Source organism: Lynx canadensis, chromosome C1 (assembly GCF_007474595.2).
Source record: "Lynx canadensis isolate LIC74 chromosome C1, mLynCan4.pri.v2, whole genome shotgun sequence".
In the NCBI taxonomy this organism is placed as follows: domain Eukaryota; kingdom Metazoa; phylum Chordata; class Mammalia; order Carnivora; family Felidae; genus Lynx; species Lynx canadensis.
The window spans coordinates 173,724,166-173,746,222 of record NC_044310.1 but is presented as its reverse complement, the minus strand read 5'-3'; the positions used below and the strand labels follow the sequence as shown (position 1 = coordinate 173,746,222).

General features: G+C 36.0%; 1 protein-coding gene across 1 annotated transcript in view; it reads left to right on the top strand.

The window, feature by feature from the left end:
• The window catches only part of ZSWIM2 (zinc finger SWIM-type containing 2), a 32,533-nt gene extending 17,616 nt beyond the window's left edge, over nucleotides 1-14,917 (top strand). The window contains exons 5-9 of the mRNA XM_030327945.1: nucleotides 1,797-2,048; nucleotides 5,525-5,609; nucleotides 6,305-6,417; nucleotides 12,793-12,946; nucleotides 13,906-14,917. Of these exons, the coding sequence (XP_030183805.1) occupies nucleotides 1,797-2,048; nucleotides 5,525-5,609; nucleotides 6,305-6,417; nucleotides 12,793-12,946; nucleotides 13,906-14,712 (1,411 nt within the window). The 3' untranslated portion in view covers nucleotides 14,713-14,917. The remainder of the gene's footprint in view (nucleotides 1-1,796; nucleotides 2,049-5,524; nucleotides 5,610-6,304; nucleotides 6,418-12,792; nucleotides 12,947-13,905) is intronic.
• Nucleotides 14,918-22,057: the final 7,140 nt, after the last annotated feature.

Sequence of the window (22,057 nt, the reverse complement as noted above, 5' to 3'; positions counted from 1 at the left end):
AACGGCAGGGACTCAGTTTCCTATCACCCTCTGGTTCTCCTGGAGCTAGGCCCTGCTGGCAGTGTTAAGCCCCATTGGTTTTCAAAGCCAAATGTTATGGGGACTTGTCTTCCCAGTGCAGGTTCCCTGTGCCTGAGGTGCCTGGTGTGGGGTCTGATTCTCTCACTTCTCCATGCTTGTGTTGCCCTTCCCATTGTGGTTAACCTCCACATGGGTTTAGTTCTTGACCACGTCTCTGCTCCCCCTACACTTTTGAATGTTGCATTCTCTCTACGATGAACTGTGAAAAATATGTTCTGCCAGTCTTTGGTTGTTTCTGAGTTAATTGCACTGATGTAGCTGTTACCTCAGTGTGTCCATAGGACAACGTGACCTCAGGATTCTCCTACTTTGCCATCTTCCCAGTGTTCTACGTGTTTTTTTCCTTTGGTGATTTAAAGCTTATGAAAAAATTCTAAATTAATATGTTTGTAATTTCTTGTTAGGAGACATGTTGATAGAAAAACAATAAAAAGCTTTACCTATTGCTTAATTTATATTTAAATGGCCTTCTTTTGTTTCCTAACATATATGTTGTAACAGGTCCTGTTCTTATTCTAAATATTTCTAGGCTACAATATAAAGGGTGAAAATTAAAATCTAACTCCACTTTATTCCCTTCTCCCTTCTCCACTTTAAGCTATTAAGGTAAGATAATTTTCACATTTTTGTTTTATACCCATTGGCTCAGAGAAGTTACAAAGAATTTTCTGAGTAAAGATAGTACTTTAATATTCTAAAAATTCCTTTCAGTTTCAAATTCTATCTTTCAACCTAAGTAATTCAAATTTTTACCTATACACAAACATTTATTGAGAGTGTCATATTCATACTATTCTTCAAGGCACTGTAAAGTTGGACTTGGATATTTGGGCAACCATTTGCTATTGAATTTTTCATTTTCTTACTCCTGATTATTTGCCAAAATTTTCATCCATGTAGTTTTTCATATAGCAGCTTCTTTTTTTTATTTTTTTAATGTTTATTTATTATTGAGAGAGACAGAGACAGAATGCGAGTGGGTTGGGGCAGAGAGAGAGGGAAGCACAGAATCTGAAGCAGGCTCCAGTCTCTGAGCTGTCAGCACAGAGCCTGACACGGGGCTCAAACTCACAGGCTGTGAGATCATGACCTGAGCCGAAGGCGGACACTCAACCGACTGAGCCACCCAGGCACCCCTCATATGGCAGCTTCTATTGCATATTTTTAAATTATTAACTGTTTCCCAAAATATTATTTCTCTCAGTAGATATTTTTCAGGTACTATCAAATATTGTGATTTCTAGAAAAATGAGGTGATACCCCTGCTCTCAGTGATGTCTTTAATTTAAAAATAATTACTATTGTTATAATTTTCTTTTTGGTCAAGATTATATTTATCCTGACTTTAAAAATGAAAAATACTGGAGTGCCTGAGTGGCTCTCTTAATCTCAGGGTTGTGGGTTTGAGCCCTAGGTTGGGTGTAGAGATTACTCAAAAATAAAATCTTTAAAAAAAAGAAAATGATGCAAAATTGTTTGCCACCATTTCATTGGAATGGGGGAGAATTTGTTAGGAATTCTGGTGTATAGATTAAAGATGATAGATTAGGTAGGTGAATAAGATAGTGTTTATGTGTATAATCAAGCCATATCTGGAAAATTGGTTCAGAATCTGTTTTTATAGGAAACAAAGATGGTAGCACAGAAAGTTTTATTTATATAAATACATATAACTTTGATGGATACAAATGGTAAACTCATTTTATTTCTAACAGGTTTGGCTGTGGCAATAGCCTTCATATAAAATGCATGAAGATCCTAGCTAATTATCAGGATATGATATCAAATGCTTCCATGTTGAAATGTCCTCTATGTAGGAAAGAGTTTGCACCAATAAAACTTATTTTAGAGGAATTCAAAAACTCTAGCAAACTTGTAACTGCAGCTGAAAAAGAGCGACTGGACAAACACCTTGGAATTCCCTGTAATAACTGTAAACAATTTCCAATTGAGGGGAGATGTTATAAGTAAGTGTCATCAGTAAAATGATAAACATGTTTTCTAACTCTTTTTAACATTAGAAGACTTGAAGCATTAGAGTACTAGTCATTTAGGCTGGGTTCTTCCTTCTGTATGTAGTATGTTTGAGTAAGTGATGGTTGCTTATTTAGGATTTCCAGACTGGTGATCTATGTCAGCCTAGTACCTCAAAAACTCATTGTTTTATTCCTTCACTTACAGAAAGGTATTGGCTTTGCACTCCAGTCTAGATTGAGAGTCTGAAGTAGCATTCTGTCCTGGAAGCTCTGGACACAGGCTTGTTGCTTTGGCCTAAATGAGTTTCCAAATTCAGAACCCTCCACTTCTAGACTTCTCAGCTTCTGTAACTTTCTTTGAACCATCATTGATATTGCCAAAAACTTCTATAATTGAGCTAGAGGGATATTGACTAGATTGACTGAATATTTAATTGAGTTTCCTGAACTCCAAATTTCAACAAGTACATGTGTTTTTTTGTTTCAATCCTATGCTTCAATGGCAATAAGATAATTATTAGAGAAAACAGTTTTTGTTACTTTTGTACTTAATCCCCAAACTTTCCTGCAATTGCCACACTAAAACATCAATTAATTGCTATGCTTAGGAATTGTGTTTTAATTAAAATTTTAGCTTAACTCTATGTGAAGAAAATATTTTTTTCCAGTCTTCCTAGAAATACATTATGATGAGCCCAATTCATACATTTTTTAGAACCCTCTCATAAAATCATAAAACTGTTTTTAATCACTCCTGTCAGCAAATGGTAACTTTTCTGGTTTATAGTGTTTTAGTTCTTTGTTTTCCTTATGTGTCACATAGAAGAAAATCAACTGGATCACTGTAAGTAAGAGTCTTTACTGGAAAATGACTGGCCTGAGAAGACTCCAAAGGAACATTTTAACTTGAGAAAGAAGGTCAGAATTTTTGTGAAGGTTTAGCAGGTATTCAGCTAGCATCAGGAATGTTAGTTAAATAGGTTCCAGAAAAAGGAAGGACTTGATCTTCGGTATTAGTAACCATTGTTTTCAAGAGGTACAGATCCAAACAGTAAGAAGCTAAGATAACATGTGAAAGAGGGGGTTGGGAGGAACAGCTGTGAGAGATGAGGACATGAAGCAGACATGGTGTAAAATTCTCAGTCCTCGTTGTTGCCTGTTCCTCAAATTATTAGAGTGTGGCTTTTGTGCATAATTTCAAATCTTTCTTTTAAGTATTTTGTTAATGGTAGTGCACTCTTTTCCTCTGAGTTTTCTGACTGCTCTCTCTGTCTTTGTGGATGATTCTTCACACTACCCCTTGTATAGGAGGAAAAAATTTTCTATACCTTTCTAGGTTCTTTCATCTGGTCTATTAATTAAACTGATGTAAGACAGATTAATAGCAGAAAAAGCAAATTTAAATTTGTTCATGCAGGAGCCTCACACTGACATGAAAGTTTCAAAGACAAGCAGTTAAGGCTTAGAAGCCATCCTGGGCTAAGGAGAAAGGGGGTAGGAGTTCGTGTCTTCAAAGGGAAAGAGGACAATTTATGGGAAGATGGGAAAAACAAATGTCAAGCCATGGTGAGACAATAGGACACAGAGAGGAATTTGAACAAAGAGGTCCTGCTGAGCTCCCTCCAGTTTACCATACCTAGTACATACTCTTTGTAGTTATCTCTGGGGATAGCTCTCTTCCTGGACTGGGCCTCTATCTAAATTCCTTTAGGTAGTTGAGGGGGAGATAAAAAGCTCTTCCTGACTCTTTTTGGGCCTTGATTGACTTGAGCTCAAAGTAATCCACATGCCAAAGTGGCACATTCTGGGGAGACTTGTTCCAAATACAGGTCCACTGTTTTGCTCCCTGCTTACTGCCCTACACTAGGAGAATAATTTCTCCACTCTAGGTTTGGCTTACAATTACTTACCTCTATATCAGTCCTCTCTTACAAATTAAAGAATTTATTTCAATATTTGTGATTTCACCTTCATTTCATTCCCTCAGATACTGACATTTTAGTCATTAGCCTGAAAAACTATTCCCAGTAGTTTTAGTAATGTATTGAGTAGGAGACAAACTAGAAAGCTTTTCAGTTCCTTCTTCATTAGAGTTTTACAACAGAGCTACTTCTTTTAAGAAGTTAATTCTAAATACATATATATGTGTGTGTGTGTGTGTGTGTATATGTATATATATATGTGTATATATGTATATGTATATACATATGTATATATGTATACATATGTATATGTATACACACACACACACATATATATGTTGAAATATAGAGATACTTAATTTTTTCTTGCCTAGCAAAATTTGGTGTATCAAATAAAATGCTCCATTGCTATGTTTGATTAATGTTAAAATAATAGCAATAATAAATTAGTGCATGCGCTTCTAAATGTTTAAAGGACATATTTTCCCAGATTTCTCATGGAAATAGTTTTCTAAAACTTTAATAACTTGCATAAGAAAATAAGTTTGTTTGATTACTGCCCAGAATATTATTTGTTTGGTAGGTATTGCTGCAAGTAAATTAAAATTATGTACTTATTGCAAATTTTTTTATAAATGATGTAAGTTTGAGATTAAAGCTTTTGTGGAAAGTGAAGTTTCTGTTTATTTAATAACATTTTATACATATAACTTTTTACATATTGTGAGAAAAAAGGGAATATAATTTTTATTTTTAAGAAGTATTCTGCTAAGCACAACTCTCGCATTCTTGAAACAATTGGAAAACACTGGCTAATCAAACGATAGAATATCTAATAGGCTATAAATCCTATAGGAATTTAGATAAAGAAAGAAATGAAAATTAAGGTACTGTGGAAAGAAATCATGGAAGGATTGTGTGGTAGACAAAATAATGCCTTCCCAAATATGTCCACATTCTTATGCCCAGAACTTACCTAACATAGGGGAATTAAGGTTGCAGATGTAATTAAGATTGCTAAACACCTGACCTTGAAGTAAGAAGATTATTCTTGATTGCCTGGGCCAAATGTAATCACAAGTGTTCTTAAAAGTGGAAAGGGAGGCAAAAAAAGAGTCAGAGGGAGATGTGACTTTGGAAGAAAAGCCCAGAGAGACAAAGCATTGCTTGCTTTGAAGATAAAGGAAAGGACAACAAGCTAAGCCAAGGAAGGTAGACACCTTCTAGAAAATGGAAAGACCAAGGAAAGGGGTCCCCTTTAGAACCTCCAGAAACAAATGCAACCCTGTTGACCCTTTGATTTTGGTCCCTTGAGACCTATGTCAGCCTTCTATCCTACAAAACTATAAGATAATTAAGTTGTGTTGTTAAGCTGCTAAATTTGCTGTAATTTTTACAGTAGTGGTAGGAAGATAATAACAGGTGAGAAAAGATGGGCCTTGTCCTATCTGCCTAGTTCCCAGGAAATTTTAGCTGGAATTTTTCACCTAAACCATCAAAATAATTGGTTTTTTTCTTGTATGTCTTAATATTTTGCCTTTTTAGGTGTACCAAATGCATAGAATATCACTTATGCCAGGAATGTTTTGATAGTTGCTGCCATCTTTCTCATCCCTTTACATTTCGTGAGGTACAGTTTCCATCTTGAATTATATGGTGTTTGTATTTATCCTGTTGTAAATCTAAATAAAGTAAATCTAAGAATAATAATACATAACACTTTGGAATAGAGATGATTGTTTTTTAATAAAAACCTAAGACTATATTTTTAGGAGAATTCTTTTTCATAGAGATGTACAGTGCAACTAACTCTCACATTGGTAGTTTACAAAATCTAACAATAACAAACATCTGATGACATTACACATAAATCTTAAGTATAGGAATTACAGCCACTAAACTTGAAAATTCATTTTAAAAAAAGCTCAGCATTTCTAATTGGCATAACTTATTGACAACAACTTATGGTTTTAAATTTTCTTACATCAACAATAATGAAATTTTATTTCAATCCTTTATACTGTATACTTAGAAGTAAATGCCTCCTGATGTTGAATAATAATTCTACCTTCTACCTATTAGACAAGATAAAACATCCACAAAAAAATTACTATTATTCATTAATATTCTTACCTTAAAAAGTAATGTTATTATAGTAGCTGTACAATAGTATATTAGACTCACTAATAATTTATAAATTTTTAATGTTAAAAGTTTTTAAATGAATATTATTCACATTATGTTGTTAATATGTGGCTGATTTTAATCCACAAAATTAAAAATTTCCATGATTTGCAAAGTAACATTTATTTTTACCTATTACAGAAGAGAAATCAAAGATGGAGATCACTAGAAAACAGATCAGATGAAACTGTAAAATATGTAGATACTAAAAATGAAACAGAAGAAAAGATGCCACATTTTCAAGGAAAGCAATGGTAAGATTCTCAGTGAAGCTTACATTTCTTTTGTGACGTGGGACATTTAAATAATTTTTCAGTTTGAGTAAGTTTTATTCATTCCTTTATTCAGTAAATATTAATTATATCCTAGTAACATTATTATGCAAGTAAAAAGGAAGGCTTTAGAGTCAGACTGCTTGAATCTAATCCTTGTACAACTATAAGTTGGCAGTGTGACTTTTGGGTTAGTTAACTACTTTGCTTCTCTTCCACATTTTTTTCATCTTTAAAATGTGGATGGGGTGCCTGGGTGGCTCAATCAGTTGAATGTCTGACTTCAACTCAAGTCATCATCTTGTGGCTCGTGAGTTCGAGTCCCACATTAGGCTCTGTGCTGACAACTCAGAGCCTACTAGCCTGCTTCAGATTCTGTGTCTCCCTCTCTCTCTGCTCCTGCTCTGCTCGTGCTCTCTCTCTCTCTCTCAAACATTAAAAATAATAAATAAATAAATAAATAAATAAATAAATAAATGAATGAATGAATAAATAAATAAATAAAATGTGGATAATTATAAAACCAGCCTCATAGGAATTTTGTGAATATAAAATGGTTCAGACACACAGCAAATACTCAAATAATGTCTGTTATTATTAATACTACCAGAGATTCTACTAGGCATTAGGGATATAGTAGTTTCCTCAGTAAATAATTGATCATCTAAGTAAATGTAAAATTAAAAATGACATAGGTTATTAAAAAAATGCAGGGGGATTTGATACTTGTTTTGAAGCGATTGATCTCTAGGGGAAGGAAGTCTTTTCTGCCTCACTCCCCCACTGTTTCTCCCTCATGGAGGAAGAATGCTGAGTGGATTGGTTGTATTTCACAACCTTGATTGAGCTGTTTATTAGTGGACAGGCCTTCAAATTTTTTGTCATATTCCTTATTAAAGAAAATTAAATATACTGTGTATTATTAACACATTAGCTATAAAAATATACAAAAGAAATAATTTTGAAAGGATATGGGATAAAATTAGTTTTTAAAAATAACTTCAGGGGCACCTGGGTGACTCAGTCAGTTAAGTGTCTGACTCGATTTCGGCTCAGGTCATGATCTCACAGTCATGAGATGGATCCCCATGTTGGGCTCTGCACTTAATGTGGGGCCTGCTTAAGATTCTCTCCCTTCCTCTCCCTCTGCAGCTCCTCCACTTGCACTCTCTCTCTCTGAGTGAGTGAGTAAATAAATAAATAAATAAAGTCCCTTTATTAGTAATAATAATAATTTTAGTGAATTATCCAAATAAAAATTGTCCTTACTCTCATTAACACAAAAACACACATACATTTCTGTCCAATCCAGTGGATATTTACCCATGTCCTGTGGGTGCTTCAGACACTTTGTAGACCTCAGCTCTTATGAAGCATAAAATAACTTGTGGGTATATAATAAGCCTATACTAAGGCTCTCCATCTCCATTTCCTCTGGCTCTGGCTAGGTTCCTAGGCTCTGGCTGTTACACTTCAACCTATTTGGATAATAAATTGTATAACTAAATGTGTTGAAGATATTGTAGGTAGAGACAAGAGAACATTAAGGTAGAGAAACATTCTAGGCAGAGAAAGTGGATTAAGTAAAAGGAGAGAGTTTCAAGATAAGGAATACTCACCACATTAAATAATAAAAATACACAGGTATTTTTTTTTAGTTGACAATCACAGGTATTTTTTTTAGTTGACAATTAGATGATCTTGGTAAAAGCAGTTTCTGCAATATTATGGAAATATATCTGTAGAGTGATAAGAAACACAATAGACCATAGCATGCAACCCATGAATCAATGAGTAATTTTGACTTTCAAGTCTTATTATTTAAGAAATACATTTCTAAATTTTAATTCCAGTATAATTGACATACAGTGTTATATTAGTTTCAGGTACACAATAGAGTGATTCAACAATTCTACATATAACTCAGTTCTCATCCTGATAACTGTACTCAATCCTCTTCACATACTTCATGCATCCCCCACCCACCTCCCCTTTGGTAACCACCAATTTGTTCTCTATAGTTAAGAGTTTTTTGAGGTGCCAGGGTGCCTCAGTTAGTTTCGTGCCCAACTCTTGATTTTGGCTCAGGTCATTATCTCATGGTTCATAAGTTCAAGCCCCATGCTGGGGGAGCCTGCTTGGAACTCTCTCTCTCTCTCCCTGTCTCTCTGCCCTTCCCCTACTCTCATTCTGTCTCTCTCTTTCTCCCTCTCTCTCTCTCTGTCTCTGTCTCTATCTCTCTCTCTCTCAAAATAAGTAAATACTTAAAAAAAAAGAGAGTTTTTTGGCTTGTCTCTTTTTTTCTTTGTTTTGTTTCTTAAATTCCACATATGAGTGAAATCATATGGTATTTGTCTTTTTCTGACTGACTTATTTCACTTAACATTATACCCTCTACATCCCATGTTGTCATAAATGGCAAGATTTCATTCGTTTTTATGGCTGAGTAATATTCCAGTGTGTGTGTGTATACTTCTTTTTTGTCCATTCATCTACCTTCTTTGTCCACTCATCTATCAGTGGACATTTGGGTTGTTTCCATAATTTGGCTATTGTGTATAATGCTGCAATAAACATAGGGGCACATATATTCTCTCAAATTAGTGTTTTCATATTCTTTGGGTAGTACCCAGTAGTGTGATTACTGGATCATAGAATACTTCTATTTTTAATTTTTTGAGGAACCTCCATATTGTCTTCAATAATGGGGCCATACCAGTTTGCATTCCCACCAATAGTACAAGAGGGTTCCTTTTTTGTCCACATTCTCACCAACACATGTTGTTGCTTGTATTTTTTATTTTAGCTATTCTGGAAGGTGTGAGGTGATATCTTATTGTGATTCCCTGATGATTAGTGATGTTGAGCATCTTTCCATGTGTCTGTTGACCATCTGTAAGTCTTCACTGAAGAAATGTCTGTTCACGTCCTCTGCCCACTTTTAATTAGATTATTTGATTCGTGTTGAGTTTTGTAAGTTCTTTATACATTTTAGATACTAACCACTTGTCAGATAAGTCATTTGTAAATATCTTCTCCCATTCAGTAGGTTGGCTTTTAGTTTTGTTTGTTGTTTACTTTTCTGTGCAGAAGTTTTTTTTATTCTTATTTTGATGTAGTCCTAATAGGTTTTTTGTCTTTTTTGTTTTTTTTTTTTTTTTTTTTGCTTTTGCTTCTCTTTCCTCAAGAGACATAGCTAGAAAGATGTTCTTATGGCTGATATTTGAAGAGTTACTGCCTGTGCTCTCTTCTATGATTTTTATGGTTTCAGGTCTCACATTTAGGTCTGCAATCCATTTTGAGTTGATATTTGTATATGATGTAAGAGAGTGGTCCAGTTTCATTCTTTTGCATATAACTGTGCAGCTGTCCACAAACCATTTATTGAAGATACTTTTCTTCCATTGCATATTCTTGCCTCCTTTGTTGACGATTAATTGGCCATATAATTGTGGGTTTATTTTTGGACTTTCTGTTCTGCTCCATTGATCCATATGTCTGTTTTTCTGCCAGTACCATACTGTTTTGATTACTACAGCTTTGTAATACAACTTGAAATCTGGAATTGTGATACCTCCAGCTTTGTTTTTCTTTTTCAAGATGTCTTTGACTATTCAGGGTCTTTTGTGATTCCATACAAATTTTAGGGTTGTTCTAGTTCTGTGAAAAATGCTGTTGGTAGTTTTTTTTTTTTTTAAGTTTATTTATTTATTTTGAGAGAGAGAGAGAGAGCGCCTGCATGAAAGTGGGGGAAGGGCAGAAAGAGAGACAGAGGATCTGAAGCAGGCTCTGTGCTGACAGCAGAGAGCCCAGTGTGGGGCTCAAACCTACGAACCATGAGATCATGACCTTAGCTAAAGTCAGATGCTTAACTGACTGAGCCACCCAGGTGCCCCTGTTAGTATTTTTATAGAGATTGCATTAAAGCTGTAGATTGCTTTGGGTAGTATGGACATTTTAACAATATTTTTTTTCAATCCATGAGCATGGGATGTTTTCCCATTTGAGTGTTGGCACTGCACTTGTTCCCACACATGTCTGTGTATCTAGACTGGGGGCTAGGGGAGGGAAATGGTGCCCACCAGCTATTTGGTTCTTGGAATTATCTCCCAAAGATTGCTTCCCCTCCAGCACATACTCTGAGATTTGCAAATACATCTCCTTCCTGTGATATCCCAGGCGTTTTTTAAACTGCTGTTTCTATGCTGATCTCAGTGGGGCTGTTTGTTTTGCTCTTTTAGGGTGGAGACTCAGTTTCTTATCCCTCTGGCTCTCCCAGAACCAACCCTTTTGATTTTTAAAGTTCCAGTTGTTAAGCCTCACTGATTATAAGAACTCACAAAGTTAGGCCCCTCTAGTTTTCATAGCTAAATGTTATGGGGATTTGTCTTCTCTGTGCAGATTCCCCATGCCTGAAGTGCCTGGTTTGGGGTCTGGTCCTCCCCCCTTTCCACACTAATGGCATCTCTCCCCATTCTGGACAGTACCACAGGTCAGTTTGGCTCCCAACTGCATCTCCACCCTCCTTACCTTCTTTGATGTAGACTCTTCCCTACATTTAGCTGTGAACAGTCTGTTCTTCCAGTCTTCATGTCATTTTTTGGGTTATTTAACCTGATGTGAGTGTTATGTAGGTGTACAAATGGGACAAGGTGATCCTAAGATACTCCTACTCTGCCATCTTCCCCAGAAGTGTGGAAATACATTTTGTAAGGCTATAGTTGTCATACTGACTCCTCTGATGGATCTGGCAAAGTAAATTGAAAACCTTCTGGAAAAAAATTCACCATTCTAGATGCCATTAAGAACATTATTCATGGGGAGAGGTCATAATATTAACATTAACAAGAGTTTGGAAGAAGTTGATTCCAACCCTCATGGATGATTTTGAGGGGTTCACTATTTCAGTGGAGGAAGTAACTGCAGATATGGTGGAAATAGCAAGGGAAATAGAATTAGAAGTGGAGCCTGAATATGTGACTGAATTGCTGCAATCTCATGATAAAACTTAAATAGGTGAGGGGTTGCTTCCTATGGATGAGCAAAGAAAGTGGTTTCTTGAGAGAGAATCTATTCCTGGTGAAGATGCTGTAAAGATTGTTGGAATGACAACAAAGGATTTAGAATATTATATCAACTTAGTTAATAAAGCAGCTGTAGGGTTTAAGAGTATTGATTAATTTTGAAATAAGTTCTTCTGTGGGTAAACTGCAATCAAGCAGCATCACATGCTACAGAAAAATCATCCATGGAAGGAAGTGTCAGTTGATGAGGCAAACTTCATTGTTATCTTGTTTTAAAAAATTGTCTCAGCCATTCCAACCTTCAGCAACCAGCACCCTAATCAGTCAGCAGTCTTTAACATTGAGACAAGACCAGCAAAATATTATAATGCACTGACAGCTCAAATAATGTTAGCATTTTTAACAGTAAGGCATTTTTTAGTTCAAGTATGTACATTGCTTTCTCAAACATAGTATTATCGCACACTTAATAGATTACAGTATAATGTAAACATAACTTTTATGTGTACTGAAAACCAAAAAATTCATTTGACTTGCTTTACTGTGGTACTCACTTTATTGTGGTGGTCTGGAACCAAACCCACAATATCTCCAAGGTATGCCTGTATTTGAACTATGTTCTGAATGACTTTTGAATAATAGGAATGTGTCTAACCTTTAGCTAAGTTGTGTTTTTAAATGTTTATCTGTGTCATCAGTTGGTAATGGCATCAAATAGCAGTTAACTTACATTGATCTGAGTTATGTTGGTTCGTACTTCTGGTACAAAAATTGGTTTGGTACTTTTAGAGTCACATTAACATAGTCTAACAATACTAAAGTAGTAAACGTATCCCAAGGGAAAATGAGTTTCCTCCTAGATTCGTTTCTACCAATTTATCATAGTAGCCTGAAATATTTAATGTGGCTTACTGTGCCCCTTACTTCCTACCAGATGGCAGAGTGAATTGGATTGTATTTTTCTAAACACAAGGTGTATGTGTTGGCTCAGACTGAAATAATTTGAGTATATGTTTCTTATTAAAATTTTGTTCTTGTTTCATATACATTAAAAAGTGCAAATCAAAAAATTTCAGGTTACGGTTTTTATTTGAAATGACTAAATTAAATTTTGTTATTTGTGAAGTTGATGTTGAAGTTGGATCTATCTTGTTCAGCATCAATATAGTAGATTTTTTAACTTTATAGTGTATGAGATTGATTACCTTCAGTTCAAGAAAATACTGGATTCGTTTACATTATTTATATGGAGGAAATTTACCTGTGCTATTGACTACTTCCTGATCTATAATCACATATAAACATTAATATCTTTCTGCTCATTCTCATTCAGCCAAGTTTACACACCAAAACAAGTGGTAAAGTCACTGCCTCTCTTACTGATTACAAAAACTAGTAAGCTGCTTGCTCCAGGCTACCAGTGTCGACTTTGTTTGAAGGCATTTTGTCTTGGTCAACATACAAGATTGCTACCATGTGCTCACAAGGTAGAAGTCACATCATTTTAGTTTGTCTTTCCTTGTAGGGCCAGTGTTTATAAATGAATTGACAGTTTAAGTTTCTCCTGTCACTTTTTAGTTATATCATGTGCAGAGATGTTCATATTGAACAGTGTATGGTAGAAGAGCCCTAGCAGAGACCATTGAGAAGGCAGCTCTGTCCCCTGTGGATGGATTTTTGTTGATTAGGACTCATTTCTGTATATGCTATCCAGAAAAGATAAATGGCTCTTCAAGTTAGATTATTTTATCTTAACTTCAGTTACTTGCAGAAAGAAAAAGCTTATAGAATATTAACTTAACGTGTTTTGTGATTCTTTGGATGAAACAGATGCTTAATTTGACATAGTTTTTATTTCAAATGAATTCACTAGAATTAAAGTCTAATGTTGTTTGATCATTATATATTTGGTAACCAGGTTTTTTTCTGAAATAAAGTTACTGTAAATATTTATAGCTTTAGAGTCACCTTTATTTAAAATGTCTGATAGGTTGTTTTCTTCCCAAGAATGTGATTTATTTTTATATCTTTTTATATCTTATATTTTACCATTTTATATCTTACCATTACCAGATCTATTTTATATCTTACCATTACCAGATCTATTTCCAAGTCTAGTTGGTTATGACTATTTTTATTATTTAATACATGTCATTCATTAGAAAGCAACAGTGAAATTGATGACTTAAGTAGTAAGATTTCATGAGATTACAAAAAAAAATCCATAGAAGGATTTCCATTTTAATGTTGAAAATAGACATCAGTCCATAACCAATTCAGTTTTACTCTTCAAAATATTTCCATAAGACTTGATAAATTATAGTTATCTTCCATTTTGCTAGTTTTAATAATAACATAATAATGAAACCTGGAGAAATTTGCATAGATAGTGTACATTATAAACAAGACAATTATATCTCTGATTAATTTGTAATTTTTTTTTTAGTTTCATAGGAAATGTATTGACAGTTGGTTATTATACAAGTGCAATTCATGCCCTATTGATGGACAAGTTATATATAACCCTTTAATCTGGAAAGATACAGCAGTAAATGGACACACACATCAGTCCATTTCAAACACAAACATCACTCATCTGTCAAAACAGGAAGAACCAGAACTTTTCATTCCTGGTACTGGATTAGTCTTAAAACAAAATAGACTTGAAATTTTACCTAGCATACCTCAACATGATTCTGAAAAATCGAATACACCTGAAAGTCCAACAGATACCTATCAGAATATAACAATAGATGATCTATTCTCCATCAAGTTAGATGATTCAAACTCAAGAAGATTAATCTATGAATATAAAATTAGCCAACATTTCCCCAAATATCTTCAAGATTCACTCACTGAACACATTGGAAAAATGTCATCTCAAGCATTTCTTCCTTCCATTACTAACAAGAATATTATATGTCTCACTGCAATGGAAAGTCCATGTATCAGTGAAAAATGGCACACTAGTCAAAGCCAGAAGATGGCCAAGGACTGTAAACATATTAACCACAATCCAAAGAAGACTCTTGGTACTAGAATAAAAGACAAGAAGAGATCAAATACTTCACTACAAGAAGATTTAAATCTTATTGTCAGTTGGGGTACAAGTAAACTTAGTTTGTCTAAAAGATATAATAATTATATGAGAAAAGTTAGACAAAAATGTAATCTGTCAAGAAGGCCTGTATCTCACCATTTAAATACAAAAAGTACTGAGCTATCTTTAATATTGGAAGGAGTTCAGTTATGAAAATGCATGTTTTATCAACATCAGAAAATGTTTGAATATTGAACATAAAAATGTTTCATTTGTAGAACATAAACATCGTATACTCTTGACAAATGTGTATAGAATTCTTTGTTGTCATTTTGCCTATTTGTATGAATGACTAGCTACACTTAAATGACCCCATTCCTTATAAGACTTAAATCATTAGGCGCTTTGATCAATATGTTCAGGATGTTAATTATGAATAATTTTTAAAAATTTTATTTCATACTGATTAAAATATCTATTTTTACTTAAATTAAGGACATAGATTTTCCTTGCATGGAGCCACTGTTTTTAAACATTGAACTTGATACATGTAACATGGAAGGATTCTTTCTAGGTCTTTGTGTATTTTTTGCATTTTAATATTCATACAAACCTATAGGCATATTCACACAAACCTATAAGAAAATCCAGATGGTAGTTGTCTCTTTCACTTTATATCCATAATGGTATTTTTTTATACATGAAAGTAAAATAAAATATAGTGCTGTAAGTTATGCCACATTTACAATGGTTTCACTTATTTCAAGAAACTTATAAGTACTACCAAATTTCTTGATACAATCAGTATTAAAGGATCTATTTTTTTAAACCAGCCCCATTTCCAAAATAATGAACTATTGTTTCAAAATATTCACTTGAAAAATATAACCCTTAGATTCTTATTTTGCTTATTTTTAAAAAATTTATGGCTCAGTATCTTTTCAAATTTTTGTATTAAAATATTGATATTATTTCATTGACTTTTATTATCTATGACAAGGAAAAAACCTCACATAATATTTTTGCCACAGTGTTAATGGAATACATAGTTCTATGAAACAGATCTTGAAGACATCAAACAGAAAAAGTTCTTCGAAATAGCATTTGAATTTAAAGAAATGACTAAATTGAAGTTAATCACAGACAGAAATCACTAAAATGTAGTTCAGAAATAGTAACCGAGAGTTCATTAGACCATGAGCTACATTTTTAAATGAATGGAAAATTTGGTTCATTTTTGATATGTAAATGGAGGACCAAATACATTTGTCAGCAATCACAAATTTTATCAGCCTTTTTTTTTTTCCTTTGGTAAATTAAGGTGAAGCAAACTGCAAAATAACTTTCCAATTAATCAAATATTATTTATGTTCTAATTGATATTCTTTTTAAAAGAATTCTTCCAAAAGGAAAAGGAAAGAAAATGCTTTGGAAAGCAAAGTATATGAAAGAGATATAAAAGAACCATAAGAAATTGGGATGTTAGTAAAGAAAAAAAAAGATTTATTATTTAGTTTAAAGAAAGATATACTATGGACACTATTCCTATACTAGTCAAACTTATCATGATCATTCTGCAATTATTTGAGTTTTTATTATTGCAGTAGTATACTATACATAAAATACTACACCCATGATTTTGAAAGGAGAGTAGATAACTACTGGAATAAAAATTTCTTAGATTATGAGCAAGCTTTGCCCTGAAAGAGTTAGGGATATGAATTAGGTGACAAAGCGGAAGAGGATAAATAGTTCTCTGGTTTGTTATTAGACAAAATGAATTTCATAGAAGATGTCTGATTTCTAAGAATAGAGGTAATCCTATTTATGAAGAAGAAGATATGGCCTGAGATCAAGGGTAGTGATGAATGACCTAACAGCCTGGTCAGGGACCTAGAAGAAGAAACATTGAAAGATTGCAGACAAGCAGGCTAGGTGCAGATGGACATATGGGTGAGGGTCCTGCCGAAAGCTCCACCCACTGGGAGAATTTTCTCTTACCACTGCCTTTAAAGGCTACTCCTAGTGAGGCTACAGGGCAGTTGGCCATCCATTTTCAGTTTTCACCTACATATCCAGCCAACCCATCAAGAAGACAAGACCACATTTTTTTCTCTGTCAGTCAGTCATAGGTTATTAACCAAAGGAGGGACACTGGTCCAACATTAATACTGATGAATGACATGGCAGTCTGGGCTCTCTGCTGATGCAGCTTGCCTTCTGATACTGCTAAAGTTATCTGGATGTACTGTTTCCACATGATGATAGTTTGCTGCTGCACCCAACCAACTTTATGACATGATGGCTCTAATAGACTCCAGCTCATGATGGGCATTTATGGATACATGATCAATCAAGTGGAATACCATGGTCAGGGGCTCCTCCACCAGAGCATGCCATGAATTGTTTTTCAAAAGGCAAATTTTAGGGGCGCCTGGGTGGCGCAGTCGGTTAAGCGTCCGACTTCAGCCAGGTCACGATCTCGCGGTCCGGGAGTTCGAGCCCCGCGTCAGGCTCTGGGCTGATGGCTCAGAGCCTGGAGCCTGTTTCCGATTCTGTGTCTCCTTCTCTCTCTGCCCCTCCCCCGTTCATGCTCTGTCTCTCTCTGTCCCAAAAATAAATAAACGTAGAAAAAAAATTTTTTTTTTTTAAAAAAAGGCAAATTTTATGGCCTTGCTCCAAAACCTCAGAAAGCACATGTGATTCCCCTATACATGGGCTTGCCACAAGCTCCACTGGTCATGTTACTTATCATCAATACTTCTAATATTATAGGGCCTTCCAGGTTGTATGGCCAGAGCAGCATTATTGCTTATACCACAATCTAGACCTGTGGCAGAGCTCTTGTGTGTCCCAAGTGCCACCAAACCTAGCAGCCATTAGTGTCAGCCATATGGCCCACAGCAGTATTCCCAGATGTGGGATAATGGAATATACTGCTCCATAACTCAGAGATACCAACCAGGTGTTAAACTTCCTTTTCTGTTGTGGGGAGTGCAAGATGTGATCATTTGTCTTTTATTTTGGAGTGGATATCTGGCATGCCTCTGTCCACAGAAACCCCCAAAATTTTACTAATGAGAAGTCCCTGAATCTCTCTCGAGCACGATGTGTCTACCAAGGGGCGGGGTCAGATTTCCTGGCTACTAGTTTGAAATTTCCACTTGTTACAATGATTTCATCTACCTGGATTTTGACATTTAAGTGCTACCACTTGGCCTTTATTTAGATCCAGTCACCACCACCACCACCCCACCCCACCCCCACCCCGTGATATCCACGAGCCTATTAGTAAGGGCCTTTCCTACTCTCAGCCCTAGGTTATAGAAGAGACCTACCACTGAACTTTTAGTGATTCTGGTGTTCAAAGCAGAACAGTTTATAACTTTGGTTAATGGTATATTTTGCAGGCCTTTGATGGTGGGGCTTTTGGCCTTACAAAGTGTATTTACTCCAGCATGCTGGCTTCCGTGGGTTTTTAAATCCCTTGGCCTACTGTTTGCTATGGTGTTCTGGTATTTCAACTTAGCATTGGGCATTGCTTTTTCCACGTCTCTAGGAGTCATCTCCATAGTGAATACACCATCACCTGTATTCCTCACCAAGCTGATTAACCCAATATCCCTAGAAAGTTTGCAAGTTAATAAACTCACCCTGCCCTATCATATATTCTGGTCCCCTTGATTAAGCACTCTCAGATTTCAGACCCACAGATTCTCCTCCAGTACACAATGTCTAGGTCTTACATATTCTTTAGGATATTAGGCCTTATTAGCACCAGCATATTCCTGAGTTCTTCTGTGACTTAACCTTAATTATATGCCTAGTGGCCATAAAAATGTAAAGTCAGATTCTGGAGGGGGGCAAATGATGTTTTGTGGGGAGAGGACTCTGCATTGCCTTCAAGTAAGGGGGGTGGGCAGTCTAGCTCTTTAAGAGAAAGGGTCGGCTTACTTTAGCATTTTCAGAGAGTTCAGAAGATTCAAGTGGTTCCAAATGTACAGGGTCATCCACACAAATGTTCTCTTCCCAAATGTTAGGATCCCATTCTTCCCCAACCAGACCCTGATCTTATCATAATTAACCTGCCTTGATTGGGCATTTAATCTTATCTGGAGTTCTACCACTCCATTAACTCCTGATCCTCAGTATTTCCTCTGCTTCCCTGCAGGAGAGTGTTTTTGTAAGCTACCAGGAAGGTCTGTTGGCTTTCACACTTGGAGTTTCATTGTGAATATCTTTTTTCTAGGGTAGCAGTGGGCTTGACAATAGCCATCCATTCTCATTGTCCTAATAATTAGTTTCCCCAGTACTTCTCAAAGGTCTGATTCTTTATGCAAGGAATATTTTCCTACCCCAGGGGTATACTCTCATACCTCACCAACAAAGAGAATTTTAATAATTGGGCATACACCTTCTGCCCAGGATGTCTGTGTTCCCCTTACCAATGACAGGGTCTTCATTGCAAGCTGGGCTGGAAATGATTCATCTCTCAAATCCCAATATTTCACCTAATTTCTCCTACCCCTCCCATTGCCAACTGGCAAAGGTTATTTCTTCCAAAAGCAAATGTTTAAATAGAAATCGGTATGCAAGCTGTTCATTAACTATCAACACCTGTGGAAAGGAGGAACATGAGCCTGTCTTTATTTGAAATTTTGATGTTCATCATCTCTCCTTACCCTGGTCCCTTTTCTGGGGAAAGAAAACCAACTTTGTCAGAGGGAGAAGCAGAACTGTAAAGACTTGTTCATACTCCCGCCACAATCAGTCATGGGATATAGGCCATTATCTTGGGTGTGCTCTTGGCCCAGGTAAAGCTCTGCAGCTGAGGCAGATGCTAAAAGAAGCAGACAGCTGCAAGCTGTTAGCAGATTGCACGCTCAGGAGCCAAGACAAGTCCTTTTTTGAAGGCCGATCTGGGCAATGCATCTCCAGTTTACTGTAGGCATAGAGAAAATTACTGAATTAAAGAGACGTTTAGAAGGTGATTGATAAGAAAAAGGAGGAAATAGAAGTCTAAACAAACTTTTTTCTGTGGTAGCTATTACTTGTGCTCAGAGATATCTGGTTCCTTTCTGGCCATTTACTACACTTCCTAGCCCCTTTGTGGTTAGGTTGAGCTCTGTGACCAGTTCAGACTAAGGAAACGTAAGAAAAAGTGAAGGCTGTCACTTCCTGCTAGAGACTGTGAAAAGCTCCTCCACTGTCCAGCCTCTCTTCTGCAGCCACAGTACTTGCAGAACCACAGAAAATTTGTTCTAGGTGGTACAGCAACAAAAGAGTGGAGCGTCCAACAGCTCGAACCCTGAGGTAAGCACTTAAACATAAGTTTGGAGGTCAGAAGAAGTTTGGGGTGAAAATACAAATTTAAGGGGCATAGGCATGCTGATGGAACCTACATGAATAAATATCAGCTAAGGAGTGAATACAGCGTAAATACATGACACTGGACAGAGCTCTGAAGAATGCTAACATTAAAACTCAGGAGAATAGACTAGCAAAGGAGGCTGAAAAAGTAAGAAATGTTCTAATGTGGTATCTAACAATATAACTATTCTATCTTCATATAACTTTTGGTGACTCTGTGAAATTACTTAATTCCTCCCCCCCTTAAAATATAAGATATTTGGGGCAAGGACCTTGTTGTCTTGCTTACTGCTGTATGCTTAGCATACAGTGCTTGATAAACATGGGTATTCTATAATATTTGTTGAACTACTGAATTATGAAGACAAGTGACCAGATAGGAGGGAGGCAAGAAGAAAAAAAATATGTGGTATTAGAAAACCAAAGAAGGAAATCTAGTCAATTAGTAGGTATTGGTCAGGTAAGATCAGGACTGAAAAATGTAATTTTGCTTTAGCAATAAGGAGAATGTTAGTGAACTTAGCTAGGAGAGTTTTGGTGGGGTGGTGGGAGCAAAGTCCAGATTAGATTGGGTTGAAGAGAAAACGGCAGGTGTGGGCATGGAAACAGGGAATGTATACAACTCAAGACAAGAGATTATGAATGAGAGAAGAACAAAAAGTAACTGGAAGGAGGTGTTTGTTTCAAGGTTTTTTTTTAAGCTATGACTTAAAACTATTTAAATGTCATTAAAAATACATCTGGTGTGTGTGATAATTGATAGCAGACAGATAAAGCTGGTGTGTATGATAGCTGATAAGGACAGAAGGATCTAGAGCATAGATGTCAGGATAGCCTATAGTGGGATGCAGGGACATATCCACTATAACTGAAGGGAGCAGTGCCTAATATAGATGTAGATAGGTTTAGATGCAAAAGGTGGTGAAATTGCAGTCTAGGTCAGCAGAGAATAAAGAAGTGGTTTAAGGTTATTGGAAAAGAATTAAAGAAACTATTTTATTGAGAGAAATGGAAAGTGAACTGGTGAAGGATGATAGCAATTCAGGCAATTTTAAGGTTCTTTTAAGTTTGCTGGCTATACATTTATACAGTGCTACCAATCTGACTCATTTGGATGATGTTTAGCAAGCACAATGCAGTCTATGTGTAACCAGAGAAGTTGAAGGGTTGAATTCATCATGGTTTGCATCTCAGTAGGCAGTTCCAATTAAAGGAAAAGGGGCAAGCAAGTTTGAAGCCTCAGCAAGGGAGAGATCAAAGAGACTCAAAATCTGAACAAATTAGAAGAGACTGTAGGAAAAGGCTGACTCACAAGACAAGATAAATAAGTGAAATGAATTGGAAGACTAAGACTGGTCAAACAGGAGTTCTTAGGCAGACAAGCTACAAAAACAGGAAGTTTGGGTCAGAGAAAGTGATACCTGAAGAAGAGACTTCAGAAGGAGGCAGGTTTCAGTGAGGTTCCAGGTATGGCCATAGGTTGGTGGAGGCGACAGAAAGAACCTGCAAGAATGAAAACAGGAAGGAAGAATGAGACGCAATGGCAATAACTGGGTCAACCTCCTAGACATTAACATCCTTCTTGATAAGAGGAGTTAGGGAGGAAAGAAAGTTCATAAATCTGTTGCCAAAAATCCTCAGTAGGGGAGTGTCTACAAGGTCTACAAAGGAGGGACTATGTATAAAAGAAGAGAAATCAAGAAATGGTAAACCTTCAAGGGAACTGGCATTTTTTTTCCAATATATGAAATTTATTCTCAAATTGGTTTCCATACAACACCCAGTGCTCATCCCAAAAGGTGCCCTCCTCAATACCCATCACCCACCCTCCCCTCCCTCCCACCCCCATCAACCCTCAGTTTGTTCTCAGTTTTTAACAGTCTCTTATGCTTTGGCTCTCTCCCACTCTAACCTCTTTTTTTTTTTCCTTGCCCTCCCCCATGGGTTTCTGTTAAGTTTCTCAGGATCCACATAAGAGTGAAAACATATGGTATCTGTCTTTCTCTGTATGGCTTATTTCACTTAGCATAACACTTTCCAGTTCCATCCATGTTGCTACAAAGGGCCATATTTCATTCTTTCTCATTGCCACGTAGTACTCCATTGTGTATATAAACCAAAATTTTTCTCCATTCATCAGTTGATGGACATTTAGGCTCTTTCCATAATTTGGCTATTGTTGAGAGTG